At 41.3% G+C, this 21,641-nt stretch overlaps 1 protein-coding gene across 4 annotated transcripts in view; it reads right to left on the bottom strand.

Annotated features, from left to right (window-relative positions):
• YTHDC2 (YTH N6-methyladenosine RNA binding protein C2) overlaps positions 1-21,641 on the bottom strand; it is a 65,461-nt gene that overhangs the window by 17,816 nt on the left and 26,004 nt on the right. For all 4 annotated transcript variants that reach the window (XM_075272049.1, XM_075272063.1, XM_075272056.1 and 1 more), the window contains exons 11-21: positions 19,574-19,722; positions 18,188-18,323; positions 15,946-16,072; positions 13,247-13,312; positions 11,670-11,848; positions 10,412-10,508; positions 8,763-8,850; positions 8,329-8,409; positions 7,605-7,687; positions 4,811-4,916; positions 2,819-2,938 (exon numbers count right to left, since the gene is read on the bottom strand). In XM_075272049.1, coding sequence (XP_075128150.1) covers positions 2,819-2,938; positions 4,811-4,916; positions 7,605-7,687; positions 8,329-8,409; positions 8,763-8,850; positions 10,412-10,508; positions 11,670-11,848; positions 13,247-13,312; positions 15,946-16,072; positions 18,188-18,323; positions 19,574-19,722 — 1,232 coding nt within the window. The remainder of the gene's footprint in view (positions 1-2,818; positions 2,939-4,810; positions 4,917-7,604; positions 7,688-8,328; positions 8,410-8,762; positions 8,851-10,411; positions 10,509-11,669; positions 11,849-13,246; positions 13,313-15,945; positions 16,073-18,187; positions 18,324-19,573; positions 19,723-21,641) is intronic.

The following is a 21,641-nucleotide window of genomic DNA, read 5'->3' as shown; positions in this document are numbered from 1 at the left end:
AACCTATCAAACAGCAGCTTTCAAACCCTTATGATCCAAACTTGCATCTGCAGAGGTCACACAATGGATTTGGTAAAACTTAGTGAATGTGTGAATGAAAGTGTGCCCGATGCTGAACAGCTCAGGAGGCTCCAATGGCTCTCGTGGAGTGAGCCCTCACACGGAAAGGCAGGTATCCCTAAGCTGATAAGCCTCCTTGACCACAGACTGGATCCATTGGGAGATGAAAGCCTTGGAAGCAGGCAGGCCATTGTGAGGGCCCTCAGGGAGGATGAACAAGGCTTCTGAACGATAAAAAGGGTCCGTAAGACCCGAATAGCCTGGACAACATACAGGCAGTGAAGATAACGCTCTCGTGGATGCAAGGGGTCCGGACAGAAGGATGGTAAGACTATGTCCTCATTGATGGGAGTAAACCACCTTAGGCAGAAAGGACAGTGGAAGACGAAGGACAACTTTGTTCTTGTGGGGAACCACAAAGGGAGAGTGCAGGGACAAGGCAGCTAGCTCATATACAGGTAATGGTCACCAGGAAAGTGACCTTCCAGAACAGAAAGCGAAAAGGGATATCCCGCAAAGGTTCGAAGGGGGGAGCCTGAATCCCCTCAAGGACGAAGTTAAGATTCCACAGGTGGACGGTAGAGAAGGGGGCACAGTGCGCCACTCCCTGAAGGAAAGTCTTCACCTGAAGCCGGAAGGACAGGGTCTTCTGAAAGAGAATAGAGAGGGCAAAAACCTGTCCTTCAAGAGAAGAACTAGACTAGAGAAAAGCCAAAAGCCTGGAAAAAGAGAAGGAGAGCGGGTGATAAGCGTTACCCTCACACCAGCAGACATAAAGCTTCCATGTGCAATGGTAGTTCTTGGCAGAGTGGGGTTTCCGGGCCTTGAGCATGGTCTAGATAACAGGCTCCGAAAACCCACAATGCCTCATAACCTTGGCTTCAAAAGCCTCACCATTAACTCTGGCGTCTTCAGGCGCCACAGGGTCACACCTTTGGTGGACCTTGCACGTTGGAGTGGGTCACTGGCAATTCAGCTGCCGATGCAGAGAGTGTGGAGTAGAAACTAGGTGACTGTCGAGGTGCTCTTGTTGTGCGCTATGCCCTCAAGAGGGTACGACTAGTGAGGCATACACAGTGAAGAGAGAGAATCCATCCTCTTGTCTGAGGGATCACTGAGGGAGGCAGAGTCCACCAAAGGCAGAATAGTAGCCTGGGATACCCTAGCTATTGCAGTGCCCACGGTGGGAGGCCCTGACCACTTGGAGACACATTGGTTTGGAAAATGAAATAGGATGTACGACTTCTCAGTGGAAGGCAGGGGATGGTACAGGTGAAGCCATTCTTCTTTCACAATATGGTCAAACACTACATGGTTGGGGAAGACCAGAGGAGATAAGCGACTGTAAAGGAAGGAAATGTCCTCTTGGGAAGTAAGATCCGGGTCCTCTAAGATATAGAGAGTATCTGTGACCATACGGGTGAGCTCTTTGGTAGCAGCGGAGGCTCCTGTTCAGAGTTAAATGTGTCCCCAAGACAAACAGACCGTGGAGGGGGGTGAAGAAGTTCTGTTTGTCAGAGTGGAGCCGTGAGCTATGGCTTGATGCGGGGAATGCCCAGAGGAATGTGAGGAGGATGTAGGAGGGTGGCTCCTGTAGCTGGAACGGAAGTGAGGGGGGCGCTTGGGCAGGTAACCATTCCAGGGTCTTCACTATAGACTGGTTAAGTCTGGCAAGGTTGCCTATGGCCAGAATAATAGAAACTGACCAGTCCGGAGGTGGGTCCACTAGAGAGGACCCAAGGAAGATCCTGAGCAGGCTTAGGCAAAAGGCAGTGAGAGAAGATGGGCTCCGGATATCCGCATAGCAACCTTTTATCGCAGGGTGCGCATGTATAAACCACACCAGCACCGTAGAAGGCTATGGGGTGGATTGGCTCTTTACAGGAGGACATGGTGGAAGGGACCCTAAGGGGTAGCCCAGGGAGGATACTCTAGCAGACCACTGGGAGAATGTCAACATCTCAGTGAACCTTTACCATGGCAGTGGGGACTGGGTGACCGGTGAAACGCTCTTTGACAGAGCTCAGCACCTACAGGGGGTGCATCTAGTGTGGCTTACACACTGAAGACCCTCCCCCTGCCCGCACCTGAAAATAAAATAAAAAGTGTGTAAACCAGAAAGCCTGATACAGATCATGTCTGCCTCCTATTTACACTAGGATAAAAAGGGGTAGCATAGTAACACAGGCATAGACACAATAATGAATCTCACACACACACACACTTTGCTCACCAAAGTGTTCACATGTGTATTTGATATCTAACATACAACTGTGTGTGGACTATTCAGAGGCAGATAGACAGTTAAAAAAGATGAAACACTATAGAGAATATGTTGCATGTAAATTTTCTCTTGCAGCAGGAGGAAAGAATATTTGGACTTTTCTACATGAAGTTTATAATAGTGAAGCTTAGTACTTTGGGTGGCAATTGGGATTACATGATTTGCTTATGAAACTCAAAAATTCAATGAAAACACACATATTAAAAAAAAAAAAAAATACCACCAAAGTTTTTCAAGTAATCTTAGAAATCTCCATTTTATAAGCCCTTTATTGCTGCAGGTAATGTTAGTATTAACTAGGTGGAATAGTCTAGGTCAGCTGTACTAAGATATGTCTGAATGTAATAGACACATCATAAAGTCACAACTGTTCAAGTTTAAGAAAAGTTATAGACAAGCACATAAAGCTGAAAATGTTTAATGGAAAAACTAAAGAAATCTGAATGATCAATACCTACTCCACATTTCACTTACCTTCAGCAGCTGCACAGCGTTACGAACAATTAAAGCTGGTGGTGGCTCTGGAGCTTTCATCAAGAAATCTGCAATTGGACTATTTATTGGCGCCAACAATTTTGTATGCAAGCAAAGTTCCTTTGAATATAAAAATGGAGATTGTATGACTAACACTGGAATATAATAAACAATGTTAATTTAAAGTATGTAGACACCATCTTACAGAATAGGACACATGTTACAGATAAAAACTTGCGTGCATTATATCAGGGGTCCCCAACCGCCGGTCCACGGACCAGTACCGGGCCGCAGGGCATGTGGCACCAGTCCACGTACCAGCGGCGAGGAGTCAGCAGCTTGGTTGTTGCTCATTGGGATAAGGTGAGCAAAGTGCGGGGTTGAGCCGGGACCCGCTGTATGTCCGGGATTCTAGTACTATGCAGGACATGCAGCAGGTTTTGGCTCCACCCTGCACTCACCTAGCAAACTTTGGGCAACTTCTTCTTCTGTTTTACACTTACTTCCTGCCTCCATACTATCCCCTTGACATCCTTTCATGTCTAAATCATACCACTGTCGCAGTTCTCTATGCATCTCTCTGCCATGCGTTCCACTGTGGAACGCATGCACTACTTCCGGTCGTCGGCAATGCCGATACCGGAGGTGCTTTTCTACACCCCCATGCTTAACCGTCGCCCCCAACCACACCCCTTCCCGCCCCCACTGGGCCATAGAAAAATGGTCTTGCTGAAACTGGTCCCTGGTGGAAAAAAGCTTGGGGACCACTTCATTATATTACCTATCACGTACAGAGTTACAGCCTGGGTTATTGCCAAGAGATGCAATCACAATGCTTATCGCCACTAACGGAATCAGTCAGCATGTTTGTTGATCCAGACATCCCTATATGTGCTATTACAAGTGTTACAGGTGAAACACTCACTATTTATTGTTGACTGCCATGTTGCACCTGGACTTGCAACTTGAAAAAATGTCAAGCCCTGTTGCAGCACAGTACTTAGCGGTAAACCACAAAGATTAAGTGCAGCTAGTAGTGTACATGTAACAGTACCCTAAGGCTAGCTAACCCTTTTTAGTGTTGAAGCAGATAATAATATACTGTCCAAGTGGGCAGTAACAATGTGTTTTCTCAGGGGGTGGGGTCTCTCTGTGTGGTCTGTCATGTAGTGTTTCCACCCAATTGGCTAGTAAAACCTAATTTAATTTACAACAGCACTAAAAGGGCTTATAACTTTGTAACAGATAAACAGATTTAGATAATCCCAACTATAAAATGCACAGGTAACAGTGCCTATAAGATGATGTACGTCACTGGGCTCTGCAGACCTGAAGACGTCTTCTTTTAAAATGGCTCCATCATTGGGAAAAGTCATTTTTAACTAAGCACATACTTGCAAAGCCTTTAGAAAGGCTATTCCACACCTACCTTTTGTATGTAAATCGCCTCAGTAGTTTTTGAATATGCCCATTTTTTTATTCATATGCTAACTAGCCTCTTGGTGCACCAGGGAAGTCTCATCGTGCACCCTCTTCTTTCCTCTGTGTGTATACAGCACAGGCTGCTGCTGATGACTTCCTGCTTCCTGTTTGCACACACAGATAGGAGAGACTAGCAGAGATGAGGCTGTTGGGAACTTCCTGTGCTGGCTAGAAGCTAATTAGCATATGAATAAAAACTGACTTAATCAAAAACCACTTAGGCAATTTACATACTACAGGTAGGTGTGGAATAGCCTTTCTAAAGGCTATGCAAGTATGCGCATAGTTAAAAATGATTTTTCCCAATGATAGAGCCCCTTTAATGCTAAAATCTAATTCTCCTAGCTAGCTTTAAAGCCTTCAGTATTAAAAATGCTTTTCTAGAATACAGGCTGTTACTATGAACTAAAAGTAATGCATGGATTTACAGAGTAGCAGATTCATTCTAAATACAAACTGAAGTAGGATTCAACGTCTATCCATTCCTTGTGTACAGATGGTAATTCTTACATGCAGAGGCATTCGCAGAAGTTCAGGGGTCTGGAATTCCAACATATTCTGAAAGCGAAGTCTGCTGAAAAGACGGAAACAGACACCAGGTTGGCAGCGACCAGCCCTAAATAAAAAGAAAAAAACCCCAGAGATTTACCAAACTGATCATTGCATGAGCTAGAAACCTCATTTTTCAAAGGTGACTGATCAAATTGTAATCAATACTGAAAGTGGTAGCATACAACAGATGCTAATGCTATATATTACAAGCAAAATCTATACCAGTGCAGGACTGCCTGACATTTAGAACACTTCACAACTCCCTTGTGTACAAACATCTCAATTGATTTTTATGCACTCCCAGATGTACTGTAAGGCTCAGAAGAGATTAGCTTCCACGTATAACAGTAGGGAGTAAGAGACATGTGCCTGCATACTGTAGATACACAATGGTCTTTAATCTATATGCTACAAATAATGAACCGTCACTCGGTGTTATGCTGGTGCTCGGAAATGGCCTCTCACCGCCATATTAGTATAACCAAAGAAATTTCCGGCACTCAATGGGTATGCTTCCAAAGGTGAAAATTTATTTTAACAAAAAACGTTTCGGTCTAGAAGACCTTCGTCAGTTTGTCGGTAGGAGATATGAGTAGTAGGAAGCCAAATGTGGTCATGTGGGAAATCTCTTCATTTTCTGGATTTCCCACATGACCACATTTGGCTTCCTACTACTCATATCTCCTACCGACAAACTGACGAAGGTCTTCTAGACCGAAACGTTTTTTGTTAAAATAAATTTTCACCTTTGGAAGCATACCCATTGAGTGCCGGAAATTTCTTTAATCTATATGACCATTTACAACTCCCACAATACTCACTCAGATGGTACCATTATGAAAATAACCTAAACAATCTACGGGATAGGTGATAAATGTATGATTGCTGGTGATCAGACTGCTGGCACCACCAATGATCACAAGAACTGGGTCCCAACAGATCGGATATTGATCATTAGAGATGAGCGAGTACTGTTCGGATCAGCCGATCCGAACAGCACGCTCCATAGAAATGAATGGATGCACCTGGTACTTCCGCTTTGACGGCGGCCGGCCGCTTAACCCTCCGCGTGCCGGCTACGTCCATTCATTTCTATGCGAGCGTGCTGTTCGGATCGGCTGATCCGAACAGTACTCGCTCATCTCTATTGATCATCTATTCAAAAAATATAGAGATAGCTCATCAATATCACATTCCCAGAAATCTCCATTAATGTAATATTCAAAAACCCTCACATGAGAACATATTTCACACGTGGAGATTTTTGCTGTCTCTGCATTGAGAAAGTTAAACAGGTTGTCCAGTTTCAGCAAATAAATGTTATGGTTTGTAAAATTCAAGGTTTTAAATATACTTTCTTCATCAATTCCTCCCAGTTTTCGAGATCTCTGTTTTCTGGGATATTGGAGAGTTGAATAACTTTCATTACACAAACATTAAAGGGGTATTCCCATCTCAAGGATCCTATCTATACTGGTAGCTTATGTAATTGAACAGCTTTCCTAAACACTTTGCTTTAGCAATGCTGCTTGTTTGCCTTCTATGTGAAATTATTCCTCCTATTGTTTATACAACGTTTCCATGGGGCTGGGCTAGTCTGATAAGATAGGACTAATGAGTGAGTCACTGCTCTCTGGGGTGGGGAGGGGGTTTACATTTACTGTGCATATTATTTGATCATCAAGATGTATATATGTATAGATGTGTTCTCCGCCCACTCAATGACCTAACACTTACATCCTCTATTATCAAACCTCCCACTCTCGTATACAAGACTTCTCCCGAGTTGCACCACTTCTCTGGAATGCTCTACCCCGGACAATCAGATTAACTCCCAATTTCTACAGTTTCAAACGCAAACTAAAGACACATCTTTTCAGACAGGCCTATCACAATTTCTAACGTTAACCCTTCCGTACTATAATTAGAATCCCCAAAATTTAACCTTCCTCTGTCCCCGCTCCCACATTACCCCACATGATATAATGTCTTTTCAGGCTAACTTTATTTTTCCAAGCTCCATCCACATGTTAAAGGACACCACTAGTGATGGCTCATAAGGTTTTGTTTGTGTAATGACAGTAACCTCTATTACAAAATTGTCTGAATACTGTATAAGCAATGCCGCCCCTGCTACCTCTTGTGTCACCCCCTCTAGCTCATAGATTGTAAGCTCTTGCGAGCAGGGCCCTCAGTCTCATTGTGTGAAATGACGTTCTTTGTTAGGTATCTGTCTGTATTTGAACCCTACAAATTGTACAGCGCTGAGGAATATGTTGGAGCTATATAAATAAAATTTATTATTATTATTATTATTATTATTATTATATATCTATATAAAGATATATAAAGATGTATATATAGATATATAAAGGTGTTTTCCCATCCAGAGTGTCAGCACTGCCTGGAGCAGATCAGACAATATGCAAATACATGTACCCACGCATGTATCACACTGAAAGCAATAGGCAAAAAAGCCCATTCATTTCTATAGGGGGCGCACGTATGCCGGCTCCCATAGAAAGCAATGGGATCTGTTTTAACGCAGCTGATTCCGAATGAGTTACACATTCAGAATCAGTGAGCGTATACTCAGTGTGAATGCACCCTAAAAAAAATGCACTCTTTTTCCACCGGTTGTAGTACAATTTTTGTGCCATTTGGCTACTAGTATTACGGACCTTATTTAATACGATACAAGCATCTGTCTAGAAAAGCAGGTAAGAATCTATGCAGAATAATAAAACATTACCTTCCCTTCCTTTGAATGGCACTTGCTTTAGAAATCCAAACCATTTTTAGCATTGTGACATGGTTCAGAGCATCATACGATTTCTGTAAAACAAAGGCCAAATGATCAGGAGCTGTGAAGCTTCTCAGCAGTAAGATGACAGTCTAAGCTACATGATAAGTCTTCAGGTAGAGCAGACTGCGCATGCCCACAGGCCACAAGAAAATGGCCGCTTACACCAGCTTACTCTGTAAGCGGCCAAAAGAAAATGGCCATTTTTCTTGTGACAGCGGGCATGCCCAGTCTGCTTGACCCGAGGCCTAGAAGATTGAAACCTAGGACAGAAGAAGACACAGGGAGAGATCGTTCCAGAAGAAGATGGAGGTGTCGCTGGAGATTTCTCTCACAGCATTGGGGACGCCACCAGTGCTGTTTGAGCGTTTGCATACAGTAGAAAACTTTTCTACCAAACGGGGGCACAGAGAAGACATGTAAAGGTAGGAGAAGAACAGCCTTTCTTAAGGCTATTGCTATGTGTTAAGGACAAAAAAATGTCATTTTAAAGATAGAATCCCTTTAACAATCTTTCATTCCATCACTGACTCAGTTACATAAGCACACACATTACACATATTTTCTAGGAGTCCAAGATTTCTCATTTGATGTACCAACCTTTTATGCAGTATAGTATTACATAAATTAAAATAAAAACAAGCTATACGACATTTTTCACTACAATGTTTACCTCTTTCACTTTGCCTGAGTCTATCACGTACACAACATCATTGACTGTGATACTAGTCTCTGCGATATTTGTTGAAAGTATCTACAAAACACAAAAAAATTAAGGATGGTATTACTGTTTTTCATATGTCACAAGAAACAAAGTAGTCAGCGGCACTACTGCAATAAAACTCATATTCGCAGTCTTATATCTAAAACGCTGACGAAGTGCGCTGAGCACGAAACGATCGTCGCTGTTTGTTTCTTTACATCATTCCATCTTCTGTACCCTGATGGTCAATATTCGACCTTTTTAAAGAGGATGACATAAAAATTGAATTTTTACGTATCCCGTGGCGGGTGAGTGCCCTGTTTTCTACTTCTATATTAACGTATTACTGTTTTTCTCACTTTTAAGTTAAATCTTAAAACTTTGCTTATAAAACCTTCACGTACAATTTTGCGAATACCAGCCGGTGGAGTCTTCAAAACCTTCTTCTGGTCAGCAGTTTGCATATTTGAGTGCAGCAAGAATATTTGATACCTGTAGAAAGCATAGAAGCAGACATTCACACTGAAATATATCTCAATCATCTTTAGAGGAAAACTCAAAATTCAACGAGAGGAGAAACAAAAAAAGTCACTGTAATGAGAAAATATAGACTTTTTTGCGTACAAACGTATTAACAAAAAGATCAGCTCATTATGTCATCAGCTACACTTGATCGTATGGGTGAACAACAACTTACGGAATTGCAGCTTTTTTTGTTGCAGATTTTGTTGCGGTTTTTTTAAGCCAAAGCCAAGAATGGCTACAAAAGGAATAGGTAATATATAGGAAGCTTCTTATATTTCTACTTTTTGCTCACTCCACTCCAGGCATTGTCTCAAAAAAAAAAAAAAAAACGCAACAAAATTTGCAAGAAAAAAAGCTGTGTTTCCGCAACGTGGGGCTTTAGTCTAAAAGGGTTCTGTACTAAGCTTCAAGGGCTATGTCCTATGAAAATAACCATATTTAAATTCGTAGACAACTAAAAGTTAAAGATTTGCAAAAAATGTTACAGATTTAAAGTTCTTCTCTAACCATCTGACTGAGTTTAGTCTGCAAATGGACATGAAAATGCAAGAATTTTCTATGGTCTGGTACATGGTAGAAACCTAGTCATGATTTTTTATCGTACCCTGTTTATCATTAAAGGAACATCAGAATGCAGATTTCTACCTCCCTTCCTTCCAGCCTCCCACTTGCCAGTGCTGATTAGGGACAAATGAATGAGCCTACCTAGCTGGGTGTCATACACTGTGGACTCTGTCATTGAATCAGCTGTGGAATAAGCTGCAACATTAAGCAGGATGCTTATTTTGTGAGCATCCTGCTTCAGGCTAAGGCCCCTCGTTGTGGAAATGAAGCTTTTTGTTGTAGATTTTGCTGCGTTTTTTTGAGCCCAATCCAGGAGTGGATTGAGCAAAATGGTAGAACTATAAGTACCTCACATACAAACACACTATATATATATATATATATATATATATATATATATATATATATATATATATATATATACATACATATACACACACACACAGTGGCGCCAAAAAAAACCACACCATTTCACAAAGTGTAATGATTGTAGCGAAAATGAGTTCTTGTCTTTTCCATTTCTATCCTCTTCTCTCCTAGATGCCGAGTATTTGGCAATTTTGTACATGATGTCACGTCACATTTTTCAGTCGATTTCGTAGTAGGAGGTATACATATCATTTGTAGGGAATTTATATGCATTACATTTGACAAAATCCACTGCTGGTGCATTTTTTTTTGGCCGCCACTATATATATATATCTTCATATATAAAATCTTCAACAAAAAAAAGCTGCATTACTGCAACGTGGGGCCAAAGCCTTCCATTAAAATAAATAAATAAAACTGGATCAACACAGCCCTAAATTCTGTTGGTGGACCTCACCAGTCATACATTGCTGGCCTATTCTGAGGACAATCTAACGTGTTACCCATTGAAGTGTATTTTTCTTCAATTATTAATGTCTATATTGCTTCATATTAAAAAATAAAAAATCTCAATTTTGTTATTTTTTTTATTTACCTGTGAGAATTCTCAGCAAACCTCTTGTCATCATACAAGATGCGATCTCTCAACCCCACTATTTCATCATACCCTGGGAGAAATATTAGTATAGCCCCTATGAAACAGGAAAAGAACACCACATTAATAAGGTTTCTACTACTGGATACTTAATAGTTAATTGATTTATTAAGAGTCACGGGTCGTCTAAGATCTGTAGAGAACGGGTGAGCTCTGCACAGTAGTGGATATAGAAAGTAGATGAATCTGGCTAAGTCGCTAAGTCTCCAAGTAGGAGTCAGAGGTGTCCCCAGAAGAAACCGAGTGTGCAGAGTGAAATAACGTTCCGCCTGTCGGAGTGGAGCCAGCAAACTATGGCCCTATCTGGGAGTGCCCAGAGTAAGAGGAAAATGGCCTGTAGGATGATTTCCTGGTCCTTTTGCAAGGACAGCTCCTGGAGCTAGAAACAAAGCAAGGAAGGCACCCAGAAGTCTAAAACTGGATAGCATAGTGTCTGTGGAAAGCAAATATCCCAGAGGCGGAGTTTGCATCTTTTGTTATTCCTAGTGTCAGCCTCATAGTGGTCAGGTCTATATCTGTGGTGCTGTGCCCCCCCATTCAAATAAGCAAGAAAAACAAAATTATCTTTTGATATGATACAGATTCCGATGACAGAGAACATGAGAGAAGATCACATTTGTTGAAGTCTGGTATCTTGGACTAACTCATTTGTACGGTTCTATGGCACTTATAATTCTCTATAACTATCTGCTCAGAGAATACAGTTCTGTCCAACTGCAGCACATGTAGGGCCATGAATTCTTCTTGTAGATGCAACAGCTAATAGAGTCAAAAATCCCTACTCTGGATCTGCATGATAACAGACAACAAAAACTCTGCTTAGTCTGATACTGCAGTCATTTTCCCATACTTCTGTTAACTACTTTTTCCTGACCTACATTAGGCAGCTACATTAGGCAAGAAGTAGAAGAAAGATGGAATGTTGTAAGATCTTCGAAGATACAAAAAAACAGAAAGCAGTCATCAGCCAATAAGAGGCTAGTTGTGGATCAACCTACAGACATGATATCTGCTAAAAACACATCAGCAATCATAATCACAGAATAGATGAAACATATCTAAAACCTAGATAAAAATAATACTGAGAAAAGGTGCAACATATTCTCTCTCTACACAGGACACATTTATAATTCTACTACATGTAACACACACACACATGGATTTCTATTTTCAGCCATTTACAATAAAACTGTAGTACCTGAGTCGGAATTTTGACAGATATTATAAAGAATATGCATTATAAGGTCAAGGTCCACTTTTTCATCATCAAAACTGAAGTGGTAAGCTTTGAGAAGCTCTTGTTCCTCCACACTTAAGCTGCTGCTTTCAGCCAGCACCAGGGAAGTTTCATCAAGACTGCCAGGCTCCAAGGAGGCGCTACACCAAGGTAAAAGGGACAACTTAGCAACAAATACATAATATACTTTGTACAGTATAGTATGGCAACATCAAGACCTAAGTCAACTACATGACTAAAGTGAGCTTAAGTTGGTGAACTTATTCAGTCAAGAGTTAACGCTCTGCTCACAGTCACAATGCTATAGGTTGTATGGAGGTGACCCCATTCTCAGACACCTCTGGCGACCCTTTTGTCCCAAATGATCACTATTTTAAAGGGATCCTATCAATAAAACTCTTTTTTTTCTGCCTAACACATAGGAATAGCCTTAAGAAAGGCTATTCTTCTCCTACTGTGTAAGCGGCCATTTCTCTTGTGGCCATGCGCAGTCGGCTCTTCCTGAGGCCTACAAGTTTGACTGCCTGCGCCAGAAGAAGATGCGTGAAGAGGACGTTCCTGAAGAAGATGGAGGCGTCACTGGAGAGTCCTCTTGCAGCATTGGGGATGCCCCAGTGCTGGTTGAGCGCTGGGGCCTGCCCCCAGTGCGGCGAGACAACTCATTTGCATACTGACGAAAAGAAGAATAGCCTTTCTTAAAGCTATTCCTACGTGTCAACCAGAAAAAATTGTGTTTTAATGGTAGGATCCCTTTAAGGGAGGGGTTGAGTAGTGGGCTGCAGCCTGATGTTTAATTGATTTATTGTCTCTGTCTGTGCACCACTACCCTCTTATCTTCAAACCTAGCAGTTAAAAGAGCACAGAGTAGCAAAGTGTAATGGTAGCAATAATTTGAGTGTGTTTTCTAGCAACTTTATCCTACTACTCCCCTCTTTATAGAGTAATATGTAGAAAGTAAGTCTGCATGAGCAGTAGAAAAAAAAAAATATTTAATGAGATATAGAGATGAGCGAACACTATTCGAAACAGCCTCCAATGAAATTAACGGAAGCGGCCAACACGGCCGCTTAACAACCCCCCCCCCCCCTCCCCCGTGCCGGCCAATAGCATTCGCTCATCTCTAATGAGAAATATAACAAAATTTCTTACATACACCTGTGCTATTCATTAATGCTAAATAAAATTGTTAGTACGCTTTAAGCGTGTAGCAGGCCACAGCAAAAAAGTGCAGCACTTTTCACCACAATGTTTTTGAAAATTGCAGCGTATCAGCTGCACAAATTATTTTGCAATGTGTGGATGGAACAGTTTTTTCTGCGGAGTTTATGCCATATGGGGCCTTGGCCTAATGCTCTGCAAATAATATTCCCCAAATGTAATTATGGACTGTCAAATAGAGTTCCACAGCGAGTCAGCTGAAAAGTTTCAGGAAGACTGAACTTATATATTATAGTTATAGTATTGGGTTATAACAAAAATTACTTGCAAAAGGAAGGGCGCTTAAGGTACAAAAAATCTGGTAAATATATCTAGTTTACCTGTATGATTCTAAGAGGTCAACAACCTCAGTCTGTCCAAAATGTTTTGCCCAGTCCAAAGCTGTCCTGTAACATTAGAAACAAACATGGAAATTTACTGATTTAAAAACATAGGCAGATACATTTTTATAGCAACAGCTAAACTCATTCACAATTTCAGGTTAGTCGTCTTTAATAATGCAAGGAAACAAAGCAGTAATGAGGATGAAAAGTCCATGCCATGTGTTAAACCAGGGGTCGGCAACCCCTGGCACGCGTGCCAAGACTGGCACGCGAGGCATACTTTGCTGGCACGGCAGCCAGCCTGAGACTTCACACTAAATTTAGAGAGAGAGCGTCCTTTCAGTGCTCTGGTAGAGCTGCTGTGTAGGACACGCCCCCTTCTCTCACTGCCACCAATCAGAGGTGAGTCTCTCACTGCACGGGATAAGGGCTCCCTGGACCTGCTGTTACACATGAGGAGGAGCTCCGTCTGCAGCTCTGAGGAGGAGAGAAGCAAAGTGAAAGTAAAAACACCAGGTACGTGTGTTACTAACTATTCTCATTAATGTCAGGCATTTGGGGTTATTACTTTAGGTTTAGTAACTCCATGTGCCTCACATTAATAGCAGTTAACCCCATCATGTCCCTCACATTAACCCTGTGTGGCTCACATAAGGGTTACTGATATGTGAGAGATATGGAGGTACTAATAAGGGACCTATATAATGAAGATATTCACTTATTACCTCCATATGTCTCACATATCCGTGTCCCTTATGTAAAGCACACAGGGGCTTAATGTGAGGGACATGATGGGGTTAACTGCTATTAATATGAGGCACATTGAGTTGTTAACCTGCAATGCACATGACCAGACTCTTTATCTACAACTGCGAATAAAGTACAGACCTATATATTTCAATTGACCCATATATACAGCCATTCTTTTTGTGTCTGTGTATCTGAGCCAAATTGAAGAACTGAAAACTATGGAGCAGGTCATATATCTGTCCTATACATCCCCTATATGTGTCCTATACATCCCCTATATCTGTCCTATACATCTCCTATATGTGTCCTATACATCCCGTATATCTGTCTGCATTTGCAGCCCTGTCAATTCATTTTTAACATATAGGTCAGTGAAAACCACATGCGTGCCATTTGTATGCAGGAGGCCTAAGGCTGAGGCCCCACGTTGCAGAAACGCAGCATTTTTGTTGCAGATTTTGATGCGGTTTATTTCAACCAAAGCTAAAAATGGCTACAGAAGGAATGGGAAATATATAGGGAGCTTCTTATACGTTTCCCTTCTGCTCAATCCACTCCTGGTTTAGGCTCAGAAAAACACAGCAAAATATGTAACAAAAAAAAGCTGTGTTCCAACAACGTGGGGGCCTTAGGCTAAAGCCCCACGTTGCAGAAACAGCTTTTTTTCGTTGCGGATTTTGCTGGTTTTTTTGAGCCGAAGCCAGGAGTAGATTGAGCAGGAGGGAGACATATAAGAAGCTTCCTATATATTTCCCTTTCCTTTTCTAGCCATTCTTGGCTTTGACGGAAAGAAAAACGCAGCCAAATCTGCAATAAAAAAGCTGCATTTTTGTAATGTGGGGCCTCAGCCTTCGTGTGATTCTATTGGGTGGTGACACTGTAACTAGATGCAATTATAGCCAAATCCAGTTCCTGGGCACCAGTGCGGCCACTTTGTTGAAAGTGTGACACCCATTTATTTCTGGCTGGGGTTTTGCAGTTACTGCATCGCCAGGAACTAAAAGTGACTGAAATTAATCTGCGTTTCACTTAGGGAGCGTTCACACTACCGTTGGTGTCCGACAGCTAGTGTCCGCTGCTAATGTCTGTTCAAAATCTTGTGTGGACATTAGCAGCGGACACTAGCTGTGTCTGTGACATTTTGCATTGATTTAAATGGACATCGGGTGCATTCGTTTACTGTTCGTGGGTGTCCTTAAGTGTCCGTTCCCAAAGATGTCCGACTTTTCAAGCGGACAGAAAAACCTACATGTCGGGTTTTGCTGTCCACTTGAAAAGTCGGACATCTTTGGGAACGGACACTTAAGGACACCCACGAACAGTAAAAGAATGCACCCGGTGTCCGTTTAAATCAATGCAAAATGTCACGGACACAGCTAGTGTCCGCTGCTAATATCCGCACAAGATTTTGAACGGACATTAGCAGCGGACACTAGCTGTCGGACACTGACGGTAGTGTGAACGCTCCCTTACAGAAAATTGAAGTTACTAACGGCCAAGGACTGGATGGAGCATACAGGTACATTGTGTGTCAGCTGTTTACAGGTATGACCTTACTCTGCTCCCAGTCACATACATTACCACTAATTGTGGGTTACGCATGTACTTACATTGCTTCTAAAGGAAAAGCACATGTGTATCCAGGCAAATAGTGGTAAGCGCATGTGGCTGGGAGCGCAGTATGATAGCACCCCTATGTTGCGGTTTGTGCTATATGACTTTAGTGTAGGTGTCGTCAGCTTTACAATTATTGCCCGGCACTCTGAGGACCTCATCTTTGATTTTTTAATTTAAATCGGCACGCCGAACAGAAAAGGTTGCCTACCCCTGTGTTAAACTCTACTCAGAATATGTGAACCTGAAAACTACTGTAAAATAATTTATATACAGAAATTATCAGGACATCTATTCATGTGAATAAAATGGACAAAAGAAACAGTTCTTACCATCCATTAGAAGCTTTGTTCTGAACATTGGCTCCCATTCCAATAAGCTGCTCTACCTGGCTTAAAAAGCCTCGCCCAGCGGCAACCATTAATGGAGATGCGCTTGTTTCACTGTGCCTGTAGTCAACTGAGTAAAATACAATAAACAACAGAAAGTTTAAAAAAAATATATATATAATATTTGGAATCAGCTCTTTAAAGCATGGTTACACAGTGTAATTTAGCATTGATTTTGAGGTGGATTCCGCCTCAAAATCAACTCCAAATTCCATCCATATCAAAGCAGGATGCAGAAAAAAATAAGCGTCAATCTGCTCAATCTTGCCATGGATTCTGCAAGTGATCATCTGTAGAACTCGCAGCATGAAACAGTCATCAACCTTCTTCCAAGCGAGTAAAAACTGCGGCAGACAGCCTGAAAATAAAGAGGAATCCAAGGCAGAAGTCCACCTCAATTCCTCTTCAATTTTTGCCATTTTTGCCGGGCCTCACGTGACGGAAACGCCATGGGGAAAAAAAAAGTCGTAGTGTTATACAGTATGGGCAAAGTGGATGGGATTTTAGCGAATCCTATGCCCACTCTGCAGTAAAAATCGGAAATCGCATCATGTCAATTATACTTATGGAAACAATGGCAGTTTCCCCATAGGTATGACTGTAACAGAAAGTCTGCGGAGGAAAACTCTGTGAACTTTCTGTTTAAAGCTGTGGGAAGAACTAATAATAAATTTTATTTATATAGCGCCAACATATTCCGCAGCGCTGTACAATTTGTAGGGTTCAAATACAGACAAATACATAACAAAGAACGTCATTTCACACAATGGGACTGAGGGCCCTGCTCGCAAGAGCTTACAATCTATGAGGTAGAAGGGGTGACACAAGAGGTAGCAGGGGCTGCGATGTGTTTCCGCTGCAGGTTTTCTCGCAGCGCTTTTTTGCTGTGGGACATCCCATGGGACCTTAGTCTAAACAAGCCTTTCATGCTTTCCACAGAATCTGAATAAAACGGTATGAGGTGCATACTTGAAGGCAAACTCCATCAATAGAGAAAAGGGGAAGTTTGAAAATTTCCAGATTGAGATAAACATGCATGCTACTGTGGAGGAGGGGTGTAACAACTTGAGGTCACCAGTTATCTATAATGTCTTTAGTCAGATTTTTTTTTTTTTTTTTTTTTATGTAGATTTTGAGCCCACATAGAGCTCACAATGTACATTTTTCCCTATCAGTATGTCTTTTTGGAATATGGGATGGAAATCCATGCAAACACGGGGAGAAAATACAAACTCCTTGCAGGTGTTTTTTTGCCCTTGGCGGGATTTGAACACCAGGACCCAGCGCTGTAGGGCTGCAGTGCTAACCACTGAGCCACCGTGTGGCCCCGATCTTTAGTCAAATCTGAGCTAGATTTCCTCCAATAAAAAAACAAGAACAAAAACAAAAAAAATTTGGTGGACTCCGGGCTAAAGATTTCACTATAATATCGACGGACATGGCCACATATCAATGCATGAATGAAATAGAATTAAAAGAAATTAATCATCCAATTGCATTAGACTAAATGTATATTTCTTGGAAAATAGCAAATCATATGTATAACTGGTTGATCTACTAACAATGGTAGGTGTTCTTCAACTGTCCCAATTATCATTTTAATAACATATACAAAATGGTAATTGTTATAGCTGTGGCAAGTTTTAGAAAAGGATAGGTTTACTGATATATCTCATAATACATACAGTATAATAATGATTTTTAAATGAAGTATGTCCATAGAACCCAACATATCACACCAGCCCTGTAGATAGATATAGCTTAAGGTTACCTGAATCACTGAATCAAAAGGGTTTCCCCTCGTGTTTCTTTTACAATGTTCTTGTCAATATGCAAGTGAACTCTTTAGAGCAACAAGGGTGTTGCCATCACTCCAAAGTCATAAGTGGCATTGCCCTTGTCGATTCAAAGAGCTCATTTGACAAAAACAGCAATATCTGGGCAACAAAGGCACCAATTCACTACAGAAAAATACAGTTTGCTACAGGTGCCCCTAACCTTTCTGTGGGGTTGGCTTCTGATATCAGACCTTCACCTTCATGTAGCACCTTACATTGCTTGCATTTTAACGTTACCATGTGAGAAAATGCTAATAAATATTGAAGGACACTTAATTCCGAAAAGACAAAAACTGTATGAGACTGACATCAAAATATATATGCAGGTAAACACGATGAAAACTCACCGCTGACATTCTCAGTCAATATCAACTGGAAAAGTTGAGCAAAGGCATCTATGTCTCTGTGAAGCCAAATATCTGAGAGACAGGAGTCCATTTCCTTTATCAACCAGGGTTCTAGGCAATTCACATCCTTTTCAGTCTTGAAGGACAAAAATAGAAAGCAGCAGTTAGCAAACAATTTTACGGACTATGCATTAGTCCTCATTCACACATCAGTTATTTCTGTTCAGGTGCTGTCTGTGAAGAACACACACTTTATGCTACAAGTCTGTTCAGACATGTTTTCTTCCGCTGTTCTGTAGGAAAAAATCCAAACTCGCATTGCCCAGTTGTTAACATAGTCATAGGAATAAGAGGTGAACAGCACAATGCAGAGTTATAAGAAACGACGACTACAATGATTTACTAAAACAGACATATATGCACATTTATACATTTTGTAATTAACTATTCCCTCTGTTTTATTGGTATTCCAGGGTATAATAAAAGACTATGGTTACCCTTTATCTGGTAGTCTGTGTTAGGAAAAATGTAACCGAAGAATAAATGTTCACTACTGAGTATCACTTTGCTTGCTTTTTTCCAAGTACAGCCACTAAGCAATTGTATGGCGCTGTGCTCGGTAAGTAATAAAGAGGCTGCATCGCTCACCTGAATACTGCAGCCTCTTTAAACAGCTGATCAGCGGGGTTCCCAAGTGTCAGACTCAAACCAAGTTATCCTAAGGATAGGTCATCAGTTATAAGCGCATAAACCCCCTTTGAATGATAACATTATGCCACTGCTAAGGGTAGTTTCAGAGCTTACTGGAAACTGTGTGGACACTGCACAACAGTATGCAATAGCCTCTTAAACTGCCTCAGTGGTGGCAGAATGTTGCCATTTAACTTAAAGGGGTTTCGCATGAAGTAAGTTATTTCCTATCATTAAGTTAGGGGATAACTTGGATATCAGTGATGGTCCAGTCACTCAGACCCCCACTGATCAGCAGAAAACAGCAGTGATCAGGCAGCACACACACTGCTCAATTCATCTGTACCCAATGTTGGACATCAAACAACACTGGGGTCTTGTTTCACATTTATTATTCATTTTAGACACGGAGAAGAAAGTTGGTGTGTCATATCGGAAAGCGGACATGCTTGGCGCATGTTTTAAAAGTAAACCATGCCAACAAATGTGATAAATCTGACACCATTAGACTGTCAAATCTAAGTTTATAGTATGAATAAATCTGCCTTTTCTTAAACTTCCATAAACATAAGAATTGTTCTTTGTATTTATTAAACAAACAGGTACAAGGCCCAATAGCTGCAGGTTATGATCTATGATCTGATGATCAGCAGGTACTATATAGGCTGCCCAGGAAAGAAAAGAGTTAGACCATACCAGCTGACTGAATACAGCGTCCCCTCCATCATCCAGCAAATCATAGTCCTCGCTGACATTGGTAATGTTCCGCTGCCTTTGGGTGTTACCCATTACGCTGTTCTCTTTTGCAGAATGCCATTCAGACAGGGTTGTCTTTTGCTTTTCCTCTGGTAACAGAACACACACATTATTTTTATGGTCAGTCAGCCTGTATTAACGCTCCTCCAATTCATTAAAAAGCTAGTGCCTGCATTCCTATAAAAGTAAATATGCAACAAACTATGCATTATATTAAGTATACGATAATAGAAACTGCATAACTAAAAATAATCAGTTAATTTGAAAACTGGAATCAGTAATGTTTTCTGACTGCACCCAAAACTTGTCCCAACTCAGAGTCCACAGCCCTGGTATATTGGATTAAAGCCCCTTGCAGACGACAGTGTGTAAGGTCAGTGTGCTATCAGGGTTTTTCCCGGAATGCACACTGACCTATCCATGACTGTGAAATACACGATATTGTGACCATGTTTCCGCGGCTCCTATTTCAGTGAATGATGGTGCCGCAGAAGCATGGCCGATGCACAGGCAGTGCATGGATTTCATTCACAGCCAGCACTAAGCACATGATCGGATGCAACGTGGCTAAGACTGAATCTTGTGCTTTGCTGTTTATACCTTACATAAAACGTCAAGGCCTCAGACTTGATTTTTGTGATTTAACAAAATTTCAATAAAAATCTTGATGTTAAAATGTCATAGCCTCAACTCCAAGTGAAGGTTAAGCCTTGAAATAGCCATAAACCATGGAACACTATAGTCTGAACACCTTTATGGCTGACAGCTAGTTCTTCTAAACCCTTCTGCCATACACATGCACGCTATATTCAGCCAACTGAGCATGTGTTCTCAAACAGCCTGACACCTATGGCAGCTTGAAAACCAAGAATCAGATATGTTGAAATCCATATAATGCCAGACTCTTCTTTCCCCAGACATTGGCTATGAGAGAAACTCAAAACAGCCCCATACACACTACTAGATGGTTAACTAGAACCATAGAAATCAGTGGCTTTAGCAAACATTCGCGTAAGGTGTTTTCCCACCTTTAAAACCAAAAATATTGGAACACTACAAGGTGCACTAGTATTTTTTTCATTTATGTTGCTGTGAGTTTTACCTTTTCAGGAGGTCTCCTTGGAAAAAATGAAAAACTAAAAACAAAGCGGGTTCCCTTTCAGTTATCCATGCTGCAAGCATCACAGCATATTGCACTCCATATTGCACATACTCCACCTCCCCTCTTGTATGAGATGTTCTCTCCGCCACAAAGGTCCTATACACAGGCAGATAACTTTCCCATAATAAGCTCCAATAACCAAACACAGGCGATCAACGGGTCTTACAGGGGACCTGATCTGGATTGGGAGGTGGCGAAGGGACAGATTTTTTTCCTTTTCTTGTATTTTCTTGCTTTCTTTGAGGTGCGCTTATGTTGTGCATGTCTGCATTTTGCTACTTATTATTGGCTACCTGTTTAGCACTGTACCCTATTATTATGTTTGTTGTATCTTTTTCAATAAACAGTTTTAAAGAAAAAAAATAAACTCCAATCACCAACATAGCAAGTTGATTGCTGCTAGTTTATTTTCATTTAATAAGAGTGAATTTCTTCAAAAGAACAAATGACCATTGGTTCCCACCCTCCAATACAGTTTCCGTTATTGCTGACAGCAAGTCCCCTGTTTACATGCAGGGGATGTACTGCTAACAAAAAACAACAAGGGAATTCCTAAAAATACGCCAGTCCTTAAAACATACAAACAGCAAGACTAAAGCAAATTGTCATTATGTCTATTCCCAGGTTTACACTAGGCATTGATCAGGACTGAACGTTTATATGAAGTGCAAGCTCCATTACTGACGAGAAGAGTTTATATACTAAACCGAAGTGACAATGCACCTGACCGTATTGCATCCAGGAAATATTGCCCACGTGTGGCCTGGACTAAACTTGGCCGTGTGGATAGAACGCAGTGTATTGATGCAATGAGCGTCCAGAACGGCTGATCAGTATTGTACTAAG

Source organism: Leptodactylus fuscus, chromosome 1 (genome assembly GCF_031893055.1).
Source record: "Leptodactylus fuscus isolate aLepFus1 chromosome 1, aLepFus1.hap2, whole genome shotgun sequence".
Taxonomy (NCBI): domain Eukaryota; kingdom Metazoa; phylum Chordata; class Amphibia; order Anura; family Leptodactylidae; genus Leptodactylus; species Leptodactylus fuscus.
The sequence above is the reverse complement of the archived record's forward strand: the minus strand, read 5'-3'. Positions and strand labels throughout refer to the sequence as shown.